Consider the following 24,145-nt stretch of genomic DNA (forward strand, 5'->3'; position numbering starts at 1 on the left):
TGGGAAAAAATGTACCCCTTTGCTCATTGCTTTAATCATTAACATCTACATTCAACTTGTAAGCATCCATTCGGCCCGCGATTATTTGGTACAAAGTTCATGGTTTAGGGCCATATACGTGCCTTGTATAAAATTGAATAAAAGCTCGAAACAAAGATCAATTAGTCATCTTCTAAAGTTTAGATTAGTTACAAAAATATAAGAATCCAATGGGACACTTGAATAAGGTATACAAAACACAAACTTATCTGGTTGCCATTTGTATTATTTGCAAGTATTAAACATAGTTTTTCACCAGATCCTCTTCTGTATTCAACACCTATTTCTTTAAATCTTATAGCCCTTAATATCAAAACTAGCAATCCTTCACGTTCTTCGCGTATAACCATCACCATTCACAAACTAATAATCACCGTCTCCAGTGGATGCTGTGACATACAAAAAGCATCTTGAAACCCCAAAATCCATCACAACAGCATACACTCACCTACAAAAATCAAATTAGAAATATTAAAATTAATAAAATACTACATTATATGAAATGTTACCTCATTAATTTCATCTTCCAGAAGCAATCCGGTAGTTAAGAACAACGTCCTCGGGTTTTTTCCATATATAAGCACGAACCGTAGCTAAGCTCATGTCGGGTGTCAAGACCTAGGTAACAAGAGTATATTAATGTATTTATTTCAAAATGAATCTATTTAAAAAGATTTAAGAATGTGATTAATAACAATCATTATATAAACTTGCCTGATTATTGCATAAGATATCTATAGCCGGCTTAAGTTTTTGCCAAGGTTTAAGTCCGGATCTAAAGGATCCATCTCCTCCTCCTGGAGCAAAAGTTCCATCAATGCTCAAACTATCCATCGGTTTGTCCAAGACCAACTTCTCCATAACATAATTAACGACCTAATAAAACATATTTACACAAGATAATTTACTTGCATTGTTGCATATCATTAACAAGTTAACAAAACATTATTAATCACACCTATTAATAATACAAATAATAATAAAATAATAATAATAACAATAATAATAATTAAAGTTTTCTGGAGCCGCCTCTCTATCTCCTGGGATACAGTCATCCCACCTAGATATGTAAATGAACGTTTGTTTATTTAATAAACAAACGAACATGAACAAAAACATTTGTTCATTTACTTAAACAAACAAACATAAACAAATTTCAATGAAGAATGAAACATGTGTTCATGCTCGTTCGTTGTGAAGTAAATGAACAATTTTTTTTGGTCCTTTACAACTTAGTTCGTTCATTTAAACTTGTTTTATGTTCGTTCGTTAATGTATGTATATATTCATGCAAAATTTTTTGGTCCATTACAACTTAGTCGAGTTTTAATAACTTTAAGGTACACATTGTTCTTCATGTTACTTTTAATTGGTTCTAGCTCAGTTATGTTCATTCATCTATGTACACTTATCTTTGTTCATTTAAACTGTTAACGAATACGAACATGTTCATTTTCTTAACAAACGAACGAGAACAAGAGACCCCTGTTCGTATTCAATTGTTTGTTCGATTATAGTTAAATAATGAACGAACATGATTCGTTTGTGTTCGTTTGGTTCGTTTACAAGCCTAGTCCCACCCTCCCCAGATCCCTACCAAATGAGATTTGACTGGGTACCTTTTCTTAATTAACAAAACACGTTTTAAACAATACCTTGTTTATTCTTAGAATACGTGGTGCACTCAACTTCCCTTGTGTCACAGTTTGGGTAGTTGAACCTTCATAAGGCTGTAAATAAAAGCTACACCTGGATATTAAGCAAATGATATCCCGTTTATTAACTTTTTTTGGGTCAAAATGTAGAAAATCATTAAATAAATGAATACAAAGTAGAAGATTAATTACTTGGTATTCTCTCGTGGGGGCAATCGATTATGCAAAACACATTCCAAAACCCACCATGGTAAGTCTTTGTCATCTTCGGTCCCGTCCATTTCGGTAATTTTCTTTCTCCACGGGCCATTGTGGGACCCCTCGGTGATAATTGAAGGAGGGGAGGTAGTTGAGAACTCAAATGGTGGATAGACTTTAGAGTCGTTTTCAGGTGCACCGTCTACTTCAACTTTTGAAAGTGTAATATTTCTTCCAGAAATATCCCTGCCAGTTGGCACTTCCCCATTCGCCAAAGGTTGGGACCCCGATTTATGCTTTCTCTTAGACAGCCAATGAGCCAGTAGCCCTTTGAGAGTTTCTCGTGCTAAGTTAATCTGTTTGTTTATCATATTAGTTGATAGCTATTATTTCATATGTATGTGAAGAAACTAAAAAACTCTCTACTACATACATGCAGATACTATATATATGCAGTATATCATATACTATACACATACACACAGGAGTATATTATACTACATATATGTAAATATTAATATCATGTGTATAATATATATGTATAATGATATGCTACAGATTTTCGATTTTCTCACAAAGAATGAGTTTTCTCATGATCATGGGTCCCTATGCGTATATATGTATATTTGTATACATACACGCATACCTTGTCATCCTCAGGTTTCTCGGTGATTTGAAGATCATTAGAATACATCTCTGCAGAAAAGCACTGTGGGGTGTCTAAATGCACGGACAAGTTTCCGAGCCGACTATCTACAGTGAACCAAGAGGGAATGCTGACCTGGAACATAATGATAATTATTATTGGAGTTAACGAAAATTGCATAAAATTGTGCACGCTGTCATACATACCATTTCAAACAGTTCTTCTTTCTTCTTTTCAAATGAAACCTGAGAAAACAGTTTAAAACATTACAGTGAATATATGTTGACTTATTTAATAATATGTAATTTTTTTAAAAGTAACCTGTCCATAGTTCTCAATCACAACACCTCTAGTGATCTCCCAAAGCTTCACAGAACCAACATTATCCTGTCAAAAACACATTATATTTAGCAATAATTATGAATAGTGATTTACAGGCCCTCCAAGCACAAGATACAGCTCGTCAAAGCTACTATCATTTTCATATTATAGTTACCTTTGGAAATATTGTGTTTTTCTCTTTTATTTTTAAAATATAGTGTTTTACAGTATTCCAAATATACTGTTCCGACGTGCTTATTTTTTACGTTTTGAAATAACTATATTTCAAACTGCCTGAGTACAAGCTCTACAATACAAGGTACAACTCCTCAAAGAGATTATTATTTTTGTATTATATTTATATTTACCTTTGGACACAATTTTGTTTTTCACTTATAACTTTTAAAATATAATGTTTTATAAAACTTCAAATACAACATTATGGCGTGCTTATTTTTATCTACATTTCGATATGAAGTTTATTAAAAACTGACTGGTCAAATATGAATTTTAAACTATTAAAAAATTAAGAAAACGCAAAATTTAATGTTACCTTAGTCAGAACATGTCGTTTATTGTTCAAAATTTCATACTGAATTATCCCTGGGATTCCATCAATACTGAAAGTTGGTTCTTTATACACCGGAACCTACACGAAAGTGATATTAAAATCAAGAAATGAAATTAGTTTAAATAAACAAAGATGACTCACGGGAGTAGATCCTTCCATTGAAGCCCTAGCTCTTGAAAAGGACAAATTGCCAGCTAGGAAAGAACCGCCTCTTTGAAACACCTTTTGTGGGTCCCGACCTTCAGCGGGCCACCTATGGACCGAAGAGTCGGTGGTTGCAACCCAAATACCATCATCATGGATTGCTAGTTGCTGAATAGGGTGTTCTTTTGTGCAAAGTAATATGCTTTCCCTTGTTGCAAGGTCAGATAAGTACAACTGCAAGTGCAAAATGTACAGCAATATGTTTATAAATTCAACATTGAAGATTCATGAAAGAAACCACAAAAAGTTTAGTCAACTTACAGAAAGATCTCTTCCGCCACTATACACATGGCTAAAAGTTGGAGTGCTGGCAAGTGCCCAGACGGAATCTGTATGAACCGCGTATGAGTGCAAACATCGTTGCTGCCCAAGATCCCATAATCTACAATAATGGAAAAGAGATAAGATCATGGTTGTTCAAGAAAATGAGACAAAACCTGATCATAAACCAAGCTAGATGTTTACCTGATCATAGAATCAGATGATCCTGATAAACAGTACCTGCATCAATGAAATTAAAGAGCCATTAATAACCCATAAACCAGACAGAAAGTTTGTTATTTAATGAACACGTGTCTCCTTTGTTCATTAATGTTCATGAACATTTGTTTACACTCATTCATTTAAATTCGTATGTTCACTCATTTATGTTTGTTCGTTTATGTTCTCGTTAGTTTACATTTATTTTAAGACTAAGCTGATTTATATATTTATATAAATTTCTTGGCCCTACAGCTTAGTATAGTTTTAATAACATTTTAGGCCCATCACATTGTTCTTCACATTACTTTTAAGTTTTAACTAGTTTTAGCTCGGTTATATTCGTTCATGTATTTTCAGTTATGTCCATTCGTTTACGTTTGTTAACTGTTCGTTTATACTATAAACGGACAAACTTAAACGAAGTCACGAACACGAACATGTTCATTTTCTTAAAGAGCAAACATGAACAAGAAAACCCTGTTCGTTTAATTGTCCGTGCTCATTCGGTTAAAGTCAAGCAATCAAACACAAATATGTTCTATTCATGTTCATTCGATTCGTTTCCAAGCCTAACCAAATATGCACAACGGCATATCAACACAAGAAATAAACTATTATAACCTTTTAACAATTCTCAAACAAAAATGAGTATAAATAAAAAAATATTAAAAAAACAAAAATAGGCTCGCATGTTAGGCGTAAACTTTTAATTTCATATTAAAGTAAAGCACAAGTAAGATAAAACACAAACCTCCCTGTAGAGTCGATAAGCAATGCCCTAATATTATCCGTATGGCCTCTAAGCTTCATCATCTTTGAACCAGTTCTAGTGTCCCAAACACGTATTGCCTACAATAAATCAAAGATCATAAGAAATCAACTCTTTACACTATAATAAAAGCTCCGATAACTATTAACTACACAAATTACCTTTTCTGTTCCACCAGAAACCAGAACATTTCCAGTATCATTCATTGCTAATGCATACACAGATTCTTTGTGTCCTTTAGCAGATATAGGAACATATCCTTGAGGTACATTTGTTATGTTGTTACTTGAGCCGATAGTGCGTAGACTAGATATTCCTGACCCGTTGGTGCCACTTGAACGTTCCTCATCAGCAGCCTCACTGGACTTGGTGAGTGGAGCAAGTGCAGCTTCAATATCCCAGATGAACACCTCCCCACCCAACCCACCAGATGCTACAATATTGCCCTAGAATCATAAACAAACAGAAGTAACAACCATGTTTATCTCAGATGTATAACATATTAAAACCTATTTCAAGAATATTATAGTTAAAATTAAAAAACAATTACGTTTTTTTCTGCTGCAGCAAGACAAGTGACATAATCTGTGTGTTGACGAAAAGTGCGTGTGCAAGTTCCGCCAGAATGGCAATCCCACGTCTAATAATACAATGTAAAGTAATATTAGTTGATTTCGTATAAATGCTAATTTACTGTTAAAAAATAATCAATCTTACACTGAAAACAAACCTTGACGGTAGTATCTGAGGAGCAAGATATAAGGGTATTTCCTCCTACAAGGACTGCATCATTGACCTGTAGACTTTAAAGTTTTATTAAAACTGCAATTAAAGTTAAAGTTAGCAGAAATTAAGAAACATACCCAGTCAACATGGGATTCAAAGGTGGCTGAACATGTGGCGTCCTCATTCAATTCCCATCTCTTTAATGTGCCATCACGGCTCCCTGTGAAGAGGTAACTTGAGTTATCTGGTTTTGATGGCTTTAATACAGCCAAACAGTTTACACCTGCACAGTGCTGCAAAAAGATATATTCCTCATTAGTTTTCTAACCTTTAGTATATGATTGGATTCTAGAAGTTAATTAAACAGACCCTAATTACCTTTGTGTCATCAGTATCATTAAGTACATATGTAAATCTCTTCTCTTTACGAGAACGAACCGAATTAGAGGCACTGCCTGCAATACCCACACGATGCATTGCTGAATTTCCTGAACACAATTAAGAAAATCATGATATAAGTCTGAAAATGTATCCTATAATATTATTTTAAACAGATTCTACCCCAATACATTTCGTCTATATGAACATTAGCAAACAAGTAAAGTAGCAGACTGAAACTGTTATGTTTAAATGTTACAATATATTAATCTCAATCTAAAAAGACAACACAAATGGCACTACAATAGCACAAAAAAGCATATGTGAAATTTTAGATTAATGCATACCAATTACCAAGATGATATAAATATTTCAGGATGTGCCCATATCCACCCTGGATTGAATCGGTTCTAGACATTCACACCTATACCCGCAATGCCCCTAATTTTTAACACATGTAGATTGGGGCATGACCCACCTGCCCTCTTGACTTACCTATATGCACTCTCCATACATGACCTTACAATCTATGCATAATTAGACGTTACTGAATCCCACACAATGTCTACATGTCAAAAGTTTTATAATACTAGGGTTACAACTGTGAGAGTGGCATAACCTAAGAAAAATGTCTGCTACTATCAAATCATGAGCCAATGAAAAATGTATACAAATAGATAACATTCCTATACACTGACACTTCAATGTTTATCTGGCAAGACTATACACTGACACTTGAAGAAATAACATTATCTTTGCATTTTTATACATCTAGGGAATATGTGTGTTTCCCTCACCAAACTGTATATAAAAATCCAGAAAAATTAACTAATCTTAAAGTGAAGCAAGTGAAAGGGCAATAATGCCATTCTACCATGTCAGAACAAACACTACCCTCCACACACTGCCGGACTTCATATACTTAAATTCATAAACCGAGTGAATAAAATAGCATAAGCAACAACTTGTCCTCAAATCACTAAACCGTAATCCCTTTTTACATGAAAGAATCATTACAAAAATGCCATTATATTACAGACTCAATGAACAGCTATAAAAGAACAGAGTAACAGAATAAGTTTTCTTTCATACCGAGTAAAGCAAGATCTACTAGCTCTCCCAACAAACTTCACTTACAATAATAGAACCTTGTTATAACTTATATCTACTTTAAATCCCTCCAACATACATACTTTAAATCCCTCCACTATACACCGGCACTTCCAAGAAATAAACCAGAGTGCATTTTTATATACAAACCAGAAAACTACCTACTGTCCGTAATAAGAAGCAAGTGAAAATGAAATTATAGGCTATTCTATCATTTCAAAACAAACACTGTCATCCCTAATCTATTATGTTTCTAGCACCATTTCGAATAATTCAAAAATTAATCCATCACTATATTCATGGTTGCAAAAATCCCGACTATCGCTGATTCATCGCTAGTCCCCACCTCAGTTATTAATTTTGGGCTGATCGGTCAATAGTCAAATCTGGCCAAAATCAATGGTTTCTACTTTCTAGAGAGATTCCAGCCAATTTCTGGCCAAAATGTGTGTGTATGTATATTTATAAATCTGAAAATTACATATAAACATGTGTGTGTGTGTGTAAAACTAAAAATCAAACATTAAATCCGATAAAAACCCATTTAATCACTAAACCCACCCCACCGCCCGACTCCCAATTACTACAACCTTGACTATATTCAATTGCCTCATTACCTTCAAAGTTTCAAACTATAAATATATCAATAACATTTGCTAAATGAAACTCACAATTGGCACCTAATAACCTAATTACCAAACTACGCGAGAAACCCTAAGCAACATTACTACCGAAACCGACTCGCAATAAACCAAAACAAAAACCTAATAATATACCTGAATCGGATTCCGTTCAAATGTAATAATAATAATAATTAATAGAGTTAGTGAAGCTTACCTTAGGACGGATCGATAGTCGATTGGAAAAGAAATAAGAGCGATTGATTGATTGAGAAATATATAGAGTAGTTATTAAGGTAGGTGGAGTGAAGTGAAATTGTCCGTACAAATGACACTCATCTATCTATATATCTGTCTGTATTGAATAATAAATTGGCAGTGGTGGAGCTTGAACAAGTGAAACTGAAGTTGTTGATCTTGGATGAGAATAATAATAATGATAGAGGAATCGAGGGTTCAGGTTGAATTGGTGAATATTGTGTTCGGATTTGATATTATGAGATTGAGGGTTTGAAGAAAACGAGAATGAAATGAAAAGGGGAAACTGTATTTCTTTCAGCCAGCCCCTATGCTTTGACTCACTCGGATTATTCCATTGTTTTGTTTCCCAACAACAATACACTATCAAACTCAAAGGGTATTTTCGGTATTATTATTAGTTAAAGTTTAGGTCTTTTACTATTTTTAATCACTTTTTCGTATTTATTACCACAAGGTAGATAACAAGTGTTTGGGATAAGAAAAAGTTTGGGGTGGTTAGTGTTTTAGATAAGATTGTAAGATTAGAGGTGTGTAAACCGGCTTAGAAGTTAAAACTAGTTCGCTTTGGTCTACGAAGGTCAAAACTAGTTTATGATTGGTGTCGGTTTGGGTTGAAACCGGTTTTTTGACCAGTTTTGGTTCGGGTTTTGACCCGTTTTGGTATGTTTCGGTTCAGCTAACCGGTTTTGATGGAGAAAATTATAAATCGGCTCCAAATCTATGATTTCTATCAGTTTCAAACCAGTTCGGTTTCGACTTGATTTTCTGGTCGCCCACCTATAGATAAGATAAGAGAGGGGTAGTTGACATGATTTGGGTATGTGAAGAGGGAATAAATGATAGCGTCAATTAGAGTCGTGTGGAAATCATCACCGTAGGAGAGAAAGGAAAGTAAAGGCATACATATATTCACTTGGGATTGGTATATTAGACATGATTTGCTAGACATGTATATTTCTGAGAACATGGTTGAGGATAGGGGTTTTGTGGAGTTATAGGATAGGTTAACGACTTTTAAGGGAGAGGCTAGTTTTTGGCTTAAAGCATCCACAACGCTGACGTCCACAAACCGTCATATCAGGTTACAATATTTTCTAAAAAACTCACTTTCATCCACAACACCCAATCTCCACAAACCCCGTTAACATATTATATTTTTATGTATATATAATGTATGCCCTATTAAAATTTTTTAATATATATATATAATATGTATATGTGTATGTGAGAGAGTGGGCCAATGGCACATTTGCGGACTCGTTTGCATCCACAAACTTCACTAAAAAAACATTGTTTTGCAGTGGTGAGGTTTGTTGTGCATGGTTTTAAGAGATGGGCCTAGGGTTTTGAAGACCGTTGTAGATGCTCTTAGATTTTTCTAAGGGGCTTAGCTTTCTTGATATTTTTTTGAAGTAGCACATGTTATTTCTCATAGCCCGTTGTAGATACTCATTTATTGGTAGTTTATTAATTTCATATTTTAGTAATTGTTGTCTTTATGTTGTTTACATTCCTTGATTAGAAATCGATGATTCTACTATACTTGCATGTCTAGATGCAGTTTGGAGCTAGGGGACTTGGAAGCACCATTTATATTCCCTATGATATAGGTATGGTTTTCTTACATATCACCTTCCGATATATTACATACTATTAGTGAGATTTTACTAGGTATGATTGTTGATGTAGAATTACAAATTCCTTGTTAAATTTGTGAGAAATCTTCACTAAGAATCCTTTAAACGCCATCTAGCCTCGTTCCTTGCATTGTCACTTGTCATCCTCTTAAGTTAGATTTCCAAATTTTCACCATATTGAGAATGTAAACTTCAAAATAATTCAAAAGTTGCTCATTTTTGGGCACTTCAATATAAGTATGTAGGCATTATAAGTGTATGTAACATCCTACTTTTGGTTATAATAATAAAATAAATTTCGTCTATTTTATAGTGGGTCGTTATCGGTTTAGATAAATAGAATATGAGTTGGGCTAGTGTTGGTTAAATGGATAAGAGTTATGGACTTGGGTTAAAAGGAAAGGAGGAAAGACCATGGGCTAAAGCCCATGACCCCAAAAATATATAAACCATAATCACTACTTAATTCCTCATTTACACATATTCCATACACCATCTAAAACACACACTTAAGATCTCTCTAGTTCTCTCTCTCTAAGCCGAAATCACCAAGGAAACCGATCCCGATCCAAGGTAATGATAGTATGATATTGTATGATGTTAAACCTGTTAGATCTAGTTGCGAAACGACGAGCCGACACCGTTAAACCGTTTAAATCACGAGATCCGGGTGGAATCGGGTATAAACCAAACCTATGATGAGCTTAGGGGTCACCCTAGCTCAGATCTGGATCAAACGGGACGAAAAACGGTGAAAAAACTCGTTTTTCCGGCGAATCCGCGGTTTTCCGGCGGCAGCGCCGGAAAGACGGCGCCGGAAAAGTTAATATGAGGTATGAATGTCAGGAAATGTTCTGACATTCCCTGACCTAACCCTAGTTCGCTAAGGAGTAACTAACGAATTAGAAGTAATTCGCTAGCTGATTCGTCTAAGGGAATATAACGAACTAGCTTCAGTTCGTTAAGGGAAAAGATAGCGAATTACCCTTGATTCGCTATAGTTAAAAGATAACGAGTTGGAAGGTCCAATTCGTTACATAGACTGGTTCGCTATGGACTGATTCATTAAGGGCCCAGTTCGTTAGAGGGTTCAATTCGTTACAAGAACCAGTTCGTCATGACAAGTCAATTCGTTAAGGATAAGTAACGAACTAGAAGTTTAACAGAATTGCTGAATGGTCCCTGGACTTAAAGAAGAATGATTTAATTACAAAGAAGCCCTTGAACTTTTAAGTAGCAAGTTAATTAACGATTCAAAATTTTAATGGAAAATGTGATAAGACAGTTAATAGAAATAAAATTTTTCCAAGCTGACCTGGCAGCTCGACCACAGCCAGGGGCTCTGCCCCTTGGACCCTGCTAGGGGCTGCCGCCCCTAGACCCTACTGCCAGGGGCGCTGCCCCTGGACCCCCGTCCGTTGAGGGTTATAATTGGACTAGAAATACGATATGGATAGTAATAGTAATTAATACGCGTAATTGTTATACAGTTAGTCGTGCACAGCTAAAGAGGGGAATAGCCGTAAACGGTGAACGCAAGTGAGTTTCTAGCCCCATTCCTTGTTATGTTTTCGGGGCTGTGTGCATACTCGATGTGATTTGTTAATACACTTATCCTAAGAGATAAGTGTATGCCTTATGTGAAAGGTAGGATTGACCGCTTGTCGGTACGTGAACGATCTTCGGATATTGCACGTATTGTCAAGTTAGGATTATGGTATAATGTTATGTATAATGTATGAATGATATGTACGCATGTTATGAATGAATGTAAGAGGTAGCCAGGTACAGAAGAAAGGGACTGAGCCCTAATAATACTCAAGGCAGAAAAGGGACTGGGCCCTAATAATACCCAAGGTAGAAAAGTGATCGAACCCTTTATAATCTCGAGGCAAAAAAGAGACTGAGCCCTAATAATACTCAAGGCAGAAAAAGGGACCGGACCCTAATAATATTCGAGGCAGAATAGGATAATGTAAAGTAGAATTTAGAATAAAGTATGAAGGTAAGAATATATACGATGCACGAAGTATGAGGATATAAAGCATGTGCGAAAGTATGAAGTAATGAACGTATTGTATGTTACCTGATTAAATAGAACTCACTCAGCGTAGCTGACTTTTAGTATGCACACAGGTGAGTAGAATGAGACAACTGGCTTGAGCGAGGGCACATGGCAGAAGAATAAGAGTCTGGCATCTGAAGACTTAAGACGTTTATGTTTAATGTTTTGATATTTTGAAAGACAAGAATGTTTATTTTAAGACAAGTTATGGATTTATATGTAATGTTTATGAAAGTTTCAATGTTCCGCGAATGTTTTAATTAACTCTGATGTTCAAAACTGTGTTTATGAGTAAATCAACGTCCAAAGTGGGGCACCGGCAACGGGGCCTTACAGTGTAGCAACATGGTGGAACTTAGACAAAAATGCAGGGGCTCAAAATTAGAAAACAAGTAAATTTATATTATACATTAAAAAATTCGGACCAAAGTACATAAATTTACCCTACTAAGCAAAACATTGGGGATGGGGGAGGGAGGCTCGGGTCCCTATATAAGCTTCGCTCGCGTGTAGGAATATACATGTAAATGCGTATAGTTATTAAGGCATTTGTTGTAGAGGCAAGATACAAAGTAAGGTTAAAAGAGGATTAGCATAGAGAGTAAGGTTACGAAGAACGACATAGAGAGGGTATGAACTCCAAAGAAATGCATATACTAAGTTTGGTATAGTATTGAAGGGATGCATACTTAGTTTAAGGTAAGGTACTTGGGTTGTGTGTCAAAGACATCGAAGCAAATATTTGACAATAATGATATTTTTGAACAATAGCAACGAGAGTAAACTAATGTGGTGTTTGTTTTTCATTAAAAGCACTTCCACATCTCTTTTGTCTGCGCCGTGCAGACCACGCGCAGACGTTGTGCTCTGTAGTGTGTTTGTTTTTTAGAAGACATTTCATTAAAAAATGTCTGCGCGTCCTCTTCTCCTAGAAGTCTTGCACATGTCACTTATGAACCTCTTCTCCTCTTCTTCTTTATTTTTTTCATTCATCAGAAACACAAGACCTTCTCCTTCTCCTCTCCAACCCTAACCTTCTCCTCCTCCACTCCTCCACCGCCGCCGGCCTCCACTCCTCCACCGCGCCGGCCTCTCTCTCTCTCTCTCTCTCTCTCCAACAACCGTCGGCCTCTCTCTCTGTCCAACGATCATGTAAGATATTAAAATGAAATTCTTATTTTGTTTTTTCATTTAGTCATACAATCAGAAGCTCACTAATTGAAATCGGTGCATTTATGGTGTGGATCGATGGTTGTCTGTGGTTGTGGAGCAAGAAACGGGTGTTCGAGCGGCCGAAAATGGGGGCTGGATGTGACGGATTTTGTGGTGGATGTGATGAATCTGCAACTTTCGGCAACCATACATCTTCCTTAAAGTAGTGGGGCATTAAATATATTATTAAGGGTTTTTGCAACCCAATGACAAGATCTGGTGAACGTTGATAAGAACTCCCCTCAAATTTGTTAGTTGATGAAGCACATGTAAAAGATAAACTTGATTTAAGATCTTTCAAGTTGGTTCTATTTTCCAGACGGGAGATCTTAAAAGAAACCGTGATAATTTTCTCATGTCAAGTGATTGGGATATGAAAATGGTAAATTTTATAACATGTTTATATATATATATATATATATATATATATATATGAGATCTAAATGATGAAATTAAGTTGTTTGTATAAACTGATTTGAATGTTTGTAGAAATTGATTAGTTTGCATAATAGTTCAATTGTTATTAGTGTAATTGTTATCAGCCTGCAGATGTTAAAAAATAAACAATCTTCTTTTTGCATACCGCAGAGGTTTGGTCCACCTCTTCTGTTGCAGATGCCTACAGATGTGGTCCGCAGACTGCATACATTTTACCTCTGAAAAAACAAACAGCATCTAAATGCCACGAAGATCTATCTAGATAGAGATACCATCTAATATGAAAGGATCTTTGTGCATGTTAGTTAACGGAGATGTTGCTCTATTAAGTGCATATGTCAAGTCTGCGTTAAAATGAATATCACAAGGTTGCCAATAAGCAATGATCACTTGGATAAAGAAAAACATGGACTGTTTGCATTCCTCATCTATATATTTATAGTTGTTTTGAGTTACACAAAATCTACTAATTAGGAAAATTGTGGAAAGCTACTCTAGTTTTAGACAAAAACTTTTGAGTATAATCGTAAGAAAATTGTAAGCGTTCGTGCATGGCTTTTCAACCGGCCTAGAGGCCAAAATTCGGCGTGTCTTTATATAATAACCGAATTATCTTTTTATACTATATATATTAACTGTTTCTTCTTGTTACATCTTACTAGAATATGCAATATTGTCCGCAAACGCTAAAACTCATCTTTCTCACATGTAGACCTAGTTAGCATGACACACATAAGTTTTTTACCCATTCATACTTTTACCCTCAACATAACAATACTTGCCCATCCCAGATGAAATCTACTTTTTAATATATATTTGCTTGAAATGTGAGAAGTAAAAAACAATAAAGAAAAAGCCGCACGTAGGATGGAGGCACAAGTGCACGGAGGCATTAACGTTGTACGTCCCGCATGCGAGTTGGGATGGGTTACAAGCAGTGGCGAAACATACTTAGGAAGTTAGGATTGGGGTTGCCCGGCCCTAGTTTTTGCGCAGTAGTGTAATTTTACACGTTTTCGCCCGAAATTTTTTATACGTAGTGTAAATTTAGTCGTTTTCAATTGAAAATTTAAGTTCGGCCCCCCTCGTTTGTGATATTTTTAATACACTTTGAGTCCCCCCACCCAGTATCTTAGTCCAAGCTTCGCCACTGGTTACAAATAGTGTGATGGAGGGAGTCTAATATGAAGTTAGCATAGAACATGAAAAAAAAAGTAGAGGACCAAATTTGGAAACTATTAACAAATCCAGGGACCATCTCTATAATTCACTCAAGAAAGAAATGGAATACCATAAATTCGTTGTTTCAGTTATTTAATCCTCTGTTTTAATCATATTCAATGAAGCTTACCCATATGATAAATGGGCTTATTTTTCAGGAAATAATCAAATGATGTGTATGCTACAGTATTGAAACACACATGCTTTTGTGTATAAGTTATGCATTTGTACAATGTCTCTTAAAATTTTGAAGTTTTGTGTATTCTAAAGTTTGTGAATCTTAAGTTTCTTTGTAAGTATTCGACATGTTGATACTATAATAAAAGCCATTTCCGCTGTTAATTGTGCTCTAGAAATGTATTGTGAATCAAAAGTCGTAGGACGCACACTGAGTGTTTGATGAAATGATATAGACAAATTTGTTGTCATGGTTATGCCAGTATAAGATTTTGCAAGACTCTTTCTAAATCGAGAGACTAAAGAACGAAAAAGAATAAGAGATTGTTGTTGTTCGCATTGCTCGATCCAATTAAGACCAACAAGAAAAAAATGAATATATATTATTTATATGCTTATAATATTAATTAATTGATACATGGCAGCTCTAGCAGGTCAAAAATAAAAATTAAAATAAAATACATGGTAGCTCTCTCTATAGAAGCATGATAAAAATATATAGCACAATAGAAGTATGGAATAGAAAAGCAAAAATAATAATTTATGCAAATAGAGTCATTTTAAGCATCTATTTAGCTTCTCTGCCTCTTCAAATCACTACCACAAAATACCAATGCCTTGCCCATGGTTTCCTCTACAATCATAAAAAACTTCTGTCTCCATTGCTTCTTGAACAACAAGATTCCAATAATACCCCAAAAACCTGTTGCAAATCCACACGTTATGTCAACATAAAACCATAATTTTTTTGGTTCATCAGCATCTTTGTATCTGTTCTTGCTAGGTGTGGCTGGTTGAATTTCATGATTGGAGCAATTATTTGGGAGAGGAGCACCGCAGAAGTGTTTGCAATTGATTTCCTGTTGGAATGTCTTTGTAATAATTTGTTGTGTGACAAATTCATATAGCTCAAATGTTCAAAGCTGCCATGCTAAGAGGGATCATCTTGGTTAATAAATTGGCTGTCTGATAAATCGAAAGAATTTAGCGCCTTCATGTTTTCCAATGCTACGTGCCTCCAAGTTTTATACCGAACTGGAACCAAACCTGAAAATGCCAAAAAGTGGGACCGGAAATGACTCGGTACAGTAAATTCGATATCGGTACCTGTGTGGCACCGGTTCGGTTTCAGTATTTTGTATCATTTGCTCGTCCCTAGTAAAAAGAATCTTTACAGGTTTGACTCCTTAGTTCCTATTATTATTTAAGATTCTCTAAAATTATAAATGGACTTTTTTTCCAAAAGCCCACAAACCGGCCAACTTGCACTTAATATCAGCCTATATGACCAACCCACATGCGAACTGCGTTGCAAGCGCGCAATGTGTAAAATCTTATTACTAAATAAACAATAAAATGCTTAAGAATCAAGAATCTAAAATTTTGATGATATTACTCAAAAACTAGGAAGAAATTTATATATAATTATACAAACTTGATTAATTTCATATACACTCATCCTAAAATATTAGTATATTCTTTCCATATTTTATTATTATTATTATTATTATTATTATTATTATTATACTGTTGAACTTTGATTTTCTTTGTATTGCTTATACATATGTATTTTAGAGTTGAGGGTCTCTCTAAAAGCCACTTCTTTATCCCTTTGGATAGAGGTACGGTGTGCTTATATCCCACCCTCCCCAGACCCTACTTATAGCTTTGTTGTTGGTGAGACTTCACTGAGTATGATTGATTGATTGATTGACTCGTCCTAAAATAAAAATTACGTATATCATTTTCATAATATATAATGTGTAGTGTGACTATTTTAACAGGAAGTTAGAAAACCAATTACCTAAAGAACTAAATTTAGAATATGTGATAATAAATTCAGAGACGATTATATAAATCACTCAAGCAAGAAACTGGTTATCCGCTGCCTACTCTGCTTCGATCAGTAATTGGAACTAAAGCTATGCACACTGTACTTTTCCCCTTTAGTAAATGCCACACCCTTTGTTCATGATCAAGAAATGTAGCCTTCTTGCTGTGAACATAGCTAATGGGAAAGCGGAAAGTGGGGGGGGGGTGAAACTCCTTTTCACCCCCGCTTATTCTTTCACTCGGTGAAACTCCTTTTCAAAGCTGCTTATTCTTTCACTCTCTGTTCGTTGTTCTTCATTTGACACCTACACCAGTTAACAGAGGATGCATATGGTAACAATGGCATCTCACACAAAAGACACATTTTAATAGTTAATTAATATAATACCTGGAGTGGTAACCAACATCTAGAAAGCATATTAGTTAGTCTATGCATTAGTAAATATCATGTTATAATCAATTTTTCAATAAATATTGTTTTCCTTTTACTGATTTATACATTGACTGAATGCAGCATAGATTCTAGATGGTGCAAGAGCAAAGACAACATCACACAAGAGCTGCGATGCGTTGTTTGGTTCTTAAGTCGAACAAAGAATAAAGTCGTTTTGGTTATGTGGCATCGTGGTTATGGGTATTGAACAAGGGTAATTTGATATGAAAAAGGGGAGACATGTAATTATTTTGTTGGCTCGAGGAAATATGTAACTTAATAGTGTTAAGAAGGGGAAACATGTAAAAATCCCTATTATAAATCCCTAGTTTTCGGTTTTGTGATTCGGTGTTTAATCATCTTGATCACACCCATATATAACTTATCCACTGTGTAGCAAAGGTAATTGCTTTCCTTATCGATCTGTTGCATTATTATTCATTGGAAGCTGTCATTAAGTTTTGTGTTATTAAATGTGGTTACTTATCTCAGGGTGACATAATTTAAGTTATGCTCATATTAAGAAGCTTGATGCTCGCTAGTGTTCGATGAAATGCTTGACAGGCGACTTCATCCTTTTATTATTGTATTTACTTAGGTAACTTTCTTTAGGTCTGTATGGAGGCACCTTAAACTTGAAACGATGTTATCCACTTTGATAAACGGACTACAAAAATTAACACACAATGGTAAGAAATGATATTTATTATTTGGTGTAGTTCACATTGTGAATCATTTGTATAAAAGTGATAATTTATGCATTGATACTTATGCCATACAAAACACACATTGATAATACAAACCTAAAGCAGTAGAAGTGTGGAAAAGGTAAAATTATTTACCAGATAGTAATATGAACTGATGCAGAGAAGCTAAATACATACACATGATACAAGCAAAATAATAACCACAACAAATACATGACTCATAAGAATTTATTCGGCTTCTTTGCCCCTTTTAATCTTTGAAACTCTCACTGCAACGGCCACATGTACCTTGTCCATGGTTACCTCTACCATTATAAAAAGCTTGTGCCTCCATTGCTTCTTGAACAACAAGACTCCAATAATACCCCAAAACCCAGTTGCAAATCCACACGCTATGTCCAAGTAAAACCATAAATTCTTTGGCTCATTAGATTCTTTGTAATTGTTCTTGCTTGTATTTGGTGGAGTTTCATGATTGGAGCAATCATTTGGCAGAGGTGCACCACATAGATCTCTGTTACCAGCATATATTGATGGGTCGGTAAGTGTTTGTAGTTGATTTCCAATTGGAATCTGTCCTGAAAAGTTGTTCTGTGACAAATTCAGGCAACTTAAAAAGTTCAAAGTTGCCATGCTTGAAGGGGTCATCCCGGTAAATTGGTTGTCTGAGAAATCGAGAGAATTTAATGCCTTCATGTTCCCAATGCTATTGGGTATACTCCCATTGAGGTGATTGTGAGACAAATTGAGACCTATCAACAAGACAAGTCTAGTTATTTCTGAAGGGATTTGTCCTATAAGTTTGTTGCTTGAAAGATCCATATTAAAAACTAAACCCAAAGTTGTTGTATATTCAAGTTGGATTCCTTTCATGATCTGTGCTAACACAACTTCGTCATAACTATACCCTTCACTATAAATACTATGCTCTCTTACCTCAATCATCCCATTCAACTCTCCAAAACAATGAGGGATGGATCCTGTTAAATTGTTGTGGGCGACATCCAAAATTTGAAGATATGAACATTTGCACAAAGATTGAGGAATTCTTCCTGTGAAGTTGTTTCTATGCAACCTGAAGGCGGTCAAAGATGTAAGATTTTCTCCAATCCATTTTGGTATGTTTCCAAAGAATTCATTATTGCCCAAATCCAAAACCTTTAAGGTTATCATATTCCCTAATTCTCGAGGAAGCTTGCCAATAAATTTATTGTCATTTAGTTTTAACCATTCCAATGATGACATATTTCCTAAGGAAAATGGAAGGACTCCTGACAGCCTATTTGAACTAAGTATAAGTGCCTTCATGCCTGGTAGATTCTCTACACAGTCAGGAATATTTCCAGATAACCTATTTCTGGAAATATCAAGAAGTACCAAGCGTGTTCTTCTACATAGTGACCTTGGAATTGACCCGTTGAAAAGGTTATCTTGTAGAAGCAAAAAATCGCTCACACGTTCAAACTCATTAATAAGATTTCTAAACGGAAGGTTTTCCAAAGATCCACCGAGTTTGTTTTGAGAGAGATCTATGTAAGAAATGATAGGCATCTCCCGCAACCATGTTGGTAGAAGTCCATGTATGCTAGAATTAGATAGCACCAACTCCTCAAGCTTCCTTTGAGTTTTCAACCATTGTGGAAATCCACCTATAATCTTGCAAGAACTAAGTTGAACAAGTCTCAACTGGAATGGAGGTATCCACTCATGTGAGATATTGAAACTCAACTTATGATTATAAGTTGTAATCAAGTACTTCAACATTGAGAGGTTAGCAAAATGGGCTTCCAAAACCACTCATTCTAAAGAATTGTTAGACACATCTAAAACAACTAATTTGGAGAGTTGCCTCATTGAAACTGGAATCGGTCCAGTTAACTGGTTTGATTGCAGACGCAGTTCTGTTAAATCTGTTAATCTTCCCAATGATTTTGGGATAAAACCACAAAGTTGATTCCAAGAAAGGTCAAGTTGGGTGAGTTTTCCAAGGAATGTCGGAATGGTACCTGTTAAACCATTATCAAATAGATTTAACTCTTCTAGTGATCTTAATCTCACTAAAGCTTTAGGTATTAAACCTGTCAAAAGGTTTGACATGAGATCTAGGACTCTTAAATTGGTTAGTCTTCCAATAGATTGAGGAATTGAACCATTTAAATCATTACGGTCCAACTTCAACACCTCTAAAGCATATTGGGAACATTCAGACATGTTGTTTGTTGATGGGCCTATCATTTCTTCTCTAAAATAATTACCTGACATTCTCAATTCCTTAAGATGACATTGTCTCCACATTCCAACAAGCTCGGCGTGCTTAAAGTTATTAAAAGAAACATCGAGCTTTAGAAGGTTAGGCATAATAGGAATCGATGAATTCGAAGTGTTTCCATAAAGGTCAAGGACTCTTAGTGAAGTCATGTTCATTAATTCATACGGAAATCTACCATCAATATAATTCCGACCAAGACCAAGATATTGAATGTTAGAGTGGGCACTGAAATTAAAATACGCTGGTGAAACATAGGTACGGTAAAGATCTAGATATTGTATGCTAGAAGGGATCATGTTTAGCAAGTTTATAGAGTTCCATGCAGCACTAAGATTATAGGATGAAAGATCAAGGAATGTTAAGGATGTCATGTTATGAAAAAAGTACGGGAGTTGACCTTCAAAATTGTTGTAGCTAAGGTCAAGATGTTCGATGTTGGAAAGTATTTTACTTGAATTAAGTGGGAGACCAAGATCATCATTATAAATTCCACAATCGCTTAAACTTAAGTATGTTAATGATAGAAGCATGTACATTACCATATCAACATTTTTTGCTGGAAACAAATCCACATCAGTAAGATCAAGAACCTTTAAATTGGAGAGATTTCCAAGGTGACGGGGAATAATACCACCCAAACCCGTATAAGAGAGATTGAGGTAACTTAACTTTTTAAAAGATCCAATGAATTCAGGAATCTGGCTTTGTAGAAAATCATTCCCACTCAAATCCAGATGTTTCAGATGCCTCAACTCAGCCAAATAAGAGTTCACCTTATCACCTACTAAGTAGTAATCTTCTGGGCGATAGTTGTCATAATAGTCATCTCCCCTATAATTTCCGTTGAGATGAAGGCTGATAACACTTCCTGTGGCACCATCACAACGTACTCCTTTCCATGATCAACAATCAACGCCAACCCATGATGATAGCATTTTGCAGTCATCTTTGTCACTGTTTTTGAACCTGAGTAGTGCTAGCCTCTCTCGCTCATGGCAGCGCACGGTTGAATTTTGAACACCCATACAAGTATATTTGGTTGCAACCAAAAGAACACTAAAGTAAATGAGATGAAGCCCCAAAACCCATTGTTTTCCATCATTTATTTTTAGCAAAGTGAGACGAGATACAAGTTTCTATGATAACCAAACTACATGAATTAATAATTGCATAAAGCTGGAAGACTTTGCAAGTCGTTGCGGATGATCAGTGCACAAATTGCATCCACAAATTGCTTTCTTCTATCCTAGCCGCACCATATAATTCTTTACTTCCCAATGGATAAACTTCAAACCATTTTATGACGTGTATATCCAAGGATTTATTATCAAATTAAACAGTTAAAAAGTATTAGAAACTTGAAGACAATAGTTTTTGAGATTAGAATATTTTTTAGAACAACGACTTTCTATTATGTAGTCTACCGTACTTTTAAAATTTGGAGAGCCTATTGACCCACTCCAACCAGACTATGGCTTTAGAGTTTGACTTGAGCGTTCATTCGGGAAACCATACCGCTGGCTACCACTTAAAAGTCGTTGTATCACAAGAGCATAACTCTCATGCGTAACACACGGTGGATGAAAACCCGGGAGGACTCGGGATTCGAACGGATAATCTCGCGAGGCCTAGCTCAAATCCTCTACTGCCATAATCCACCAAAAGTGACACAATTAAGTGGGGATCAAACTTGGATCTCCACCGGAGAACCTAAGCCTCCTATCACTAGGCCACAAGTAAAGATTGTTTTTGAAATTATAATAACATTTTATTTTAAATATTTTGGGTTGTTATTAATTTATCTTACACGCTTTAGTCTTAACGTATTATCAGTAGGTTTCTTTTGGAGGTAGAAGATGCAGGTATTATATTTGATACTTGATAGTTCACATATTATTATTTGGTTTAGTTATAAAACTATGGTATTGACCCGTGTATGAAACAAATGGAAATATAGAAATCGTCTGACAAACACATATAATTTTAATTTTTAAATGACAAGATAATTTGTAGTATATTATATTTTTTGGGACAACATGATATTTATTACGTGCGTAACTTAAATACACAAATAAATATAATGTAAAATCATAAAAACATAAAAAACCTATAAAAACATATATATATTTCACAAATAAATGTTATACTTCTTCAAACACATAATATTGAATTTAAGGACTTAAAATAAGAAATTATATTGTCAAAAAGATAACTGAAACTTATCATGTCAGTCGTCTTTACAAAGCATCATGCCGAAAAATATGCACATGTTATATAAAATTTATTATGTAATTGGATTTAGGCGAATTGACTAAGTATTTATAATGAACCATAAGATGTTGTCGATTGTACTGAGGAAAGTAAACTAATGCGGTGTTAATATCTGTAGAAAATAATATATTTTTAAAATTTCATAACTTCAATAGGAATATCTAAACAATAAATTTTAAAATTTTAATAGTTATTTTTTCATCACATTCACTTAAAATCTTACTATACTATTAAAGCATACAAGAGCTTCCACATGTTATCATTATAGGGTGTCTACCTAGATGCCATGTCACATATTGTCTTTCCTGTTAATACCAAATCACCATATTCATATTATATAAAGCTCAACCTTACAAACCCTAATAAGCATTTTTTTTTTCTCTCTCTCTTGCAGATTACCCATCTCTGCCGAAGGCTTGTTTGATATTTCTGGTAATGGTCGATTCTTATATATCTTATCTTATTATACTAATAACGCAACACACTTTTTCCACATGTCAGTTAACTAGGTTATCCACATAAGATGCCAAATATACAATTTCTATAAATAAATTATCCACATAATAAACAATTTAATTTTAAACATTAACTTCTAAGTTGAAAAATATTTCTAATTAAATAAATGGTTATACTCATCATTTACTAAGAATTAAAGGTAATTAATTGTCTTAATTGTTATTTTTTAAAAGTTTGAGACTTTGTTATTTTATTTTATTTTTTGGATTTTGGGAGATTATTTATGAACGTTTGGACTAGATATATGAATGTTTGGATTAAAATGGTGGTTTAAGTCACGAAGATTGGATTTTATTGTTACTTTATTAAACGTTCTAATCAAAATTATAATTGTTATATTTGTATCATTCTTTATGTTGTGTACTTATATGTTTTATAATTCCAATAAAAATTGTTTTTATAACACACAACTTATGTTACAACATCTACATGTTTACGCTTCATAGTTTACAATATATGACTTCAGTAGATGATGGAGTTTCAATCAATATGTCTTTTTTTTTGTTTCATGGTATAAGTTAGAAATATGTGGTATAAGTTAGAAATATGTTTTAAATTGTTATGTGTATCTGTTTATCTTGTATGTTGGACTCTTTTAATTAAAACAACAATGTGATATTATATACCTATTCTAATAAAGTAAAATAATTGTGACATGTGTCTGGTTAAACATCACAACTTTTTTTCCTTCCAAAACTAATATCTTAATTAACTCTAATACGTTGTAGCATCCCGTTTTCTCATTTCGGTTAATAAAATAAAATATGAGTTATTAAGAGTCGGGTTAGTGTTGGGTTAAATATATATGGTAATGGACTTGGATTAAAAAGGAAGGAAGAAAAGACCATGGGCTTAAGCCCATGACCCATAGTATAAATACCACACATATCCATTTGTTTATTCATTCTCATTCATTTCATACACCACCCAAAACACACACTTAAGCTCTCTCTCATATTTCTCTCCTTCCCTAACCGAAACCAAGAAGAAGAACCGATCCCGATCCGAGGTAATGATGTTATAATCATATATGAATCCAAACCCGCTAGATCTAGTCGTGAAACGACGAGCCAACACCCTAAACCGTTAAAGTCACGAGGTCCGGATGGAATCGGGTATAAACCGATCAAAAGATGAGCTTAGGGGTCACCCTAGCTCAGATGTGGATCGAACAAGACGAAAAACGGTGTGAAAATACGTTTTTTCGGCCATCGCTCGGTTTTCCGGCACGGCGGCGCCGGAAAGGCGGCGCGAGCATTTAAGGGTGTTAGAGAATGTTTCTGACATTCTCTGACCTAACCCTAATTTGCTAACTGAGGAATAACGAATTGACAGAAATTCGTTATGTCCATTCGTTAAGGAAGAATAACGAATTAACAACAATT

General features: G+C 34.8%; 1 protein-coding gene and 1 pseudogene across 1 annotated transcript; both read right to left on the reverse strand.

Moving 5' to 3' along the window:
• Window positions 1-11: 11 nt before the first annotated feature.
• LOC143617437 (uncharacterized) lies at window positions 12-8,228 on the reverse strand. The gene is made up of 19 exons (XM_077089998.1): window positions 7,938-8,228; window positions 5,991-6,100; window positions 5,750-5,905; window positions 5,617-5,682; window positions 5,437-5,526; window positions 5,048-5,332; window positions 4,869-4,966; window positions 4,100-4,135; window positions 3,896-4,016; window positions 3,572-3,808; window positions 3,413-3,508; window positions 2,860-2,925; window positions 2,745-2,783; window positions 2,539-2,673; window positions 1,887-2,248; window positions 1,695-1,788; window positions 754-915; window positions 549-657; window positions 12-487 (listed from the first exon to the last, which is right to left on the reverse strand). The coding sequence occupies exons 2-18, from the start codon at window positions 6,087-6,089 to the stop codon at window positions 559-561; spliced, it is 2,241 nt and encodes a 746-aa protein (XP_076946113.1). The 5' UTR covers window positions 6,090-6,100; window positions 7,938-8,228; the 3' UTR covers window positions 12-487; window positions 549-558.
• Window positions 8,229-17,932: 9,704 nt separating this feature from the next.
• On the reverse strand, window positions 17,933-21,072 carry LOC143617440 (receptor-like protein EIX2; annotated as a pseudogene).
• Between the last annotated feature and the right edge of the window lie 3,073 nt (window positions 21,073-24,145).

Source organism: Bidens hawaiensis, unplaced genomic scaffold (assembly GCF_021521415.1).
Source record: "Bidens hawaiensis isolate Kalapana, Puna unplaced genomic scaffold, B.hawaiensis_p1.1 tig00054822_1, whole genome shotgun sequence".
NCBI lineage: Eukaryota > Viridiplantae > Streptophyta > Magnoliopsida > Asterales > Asteraceae > Bidens > Bidens hawaiensis.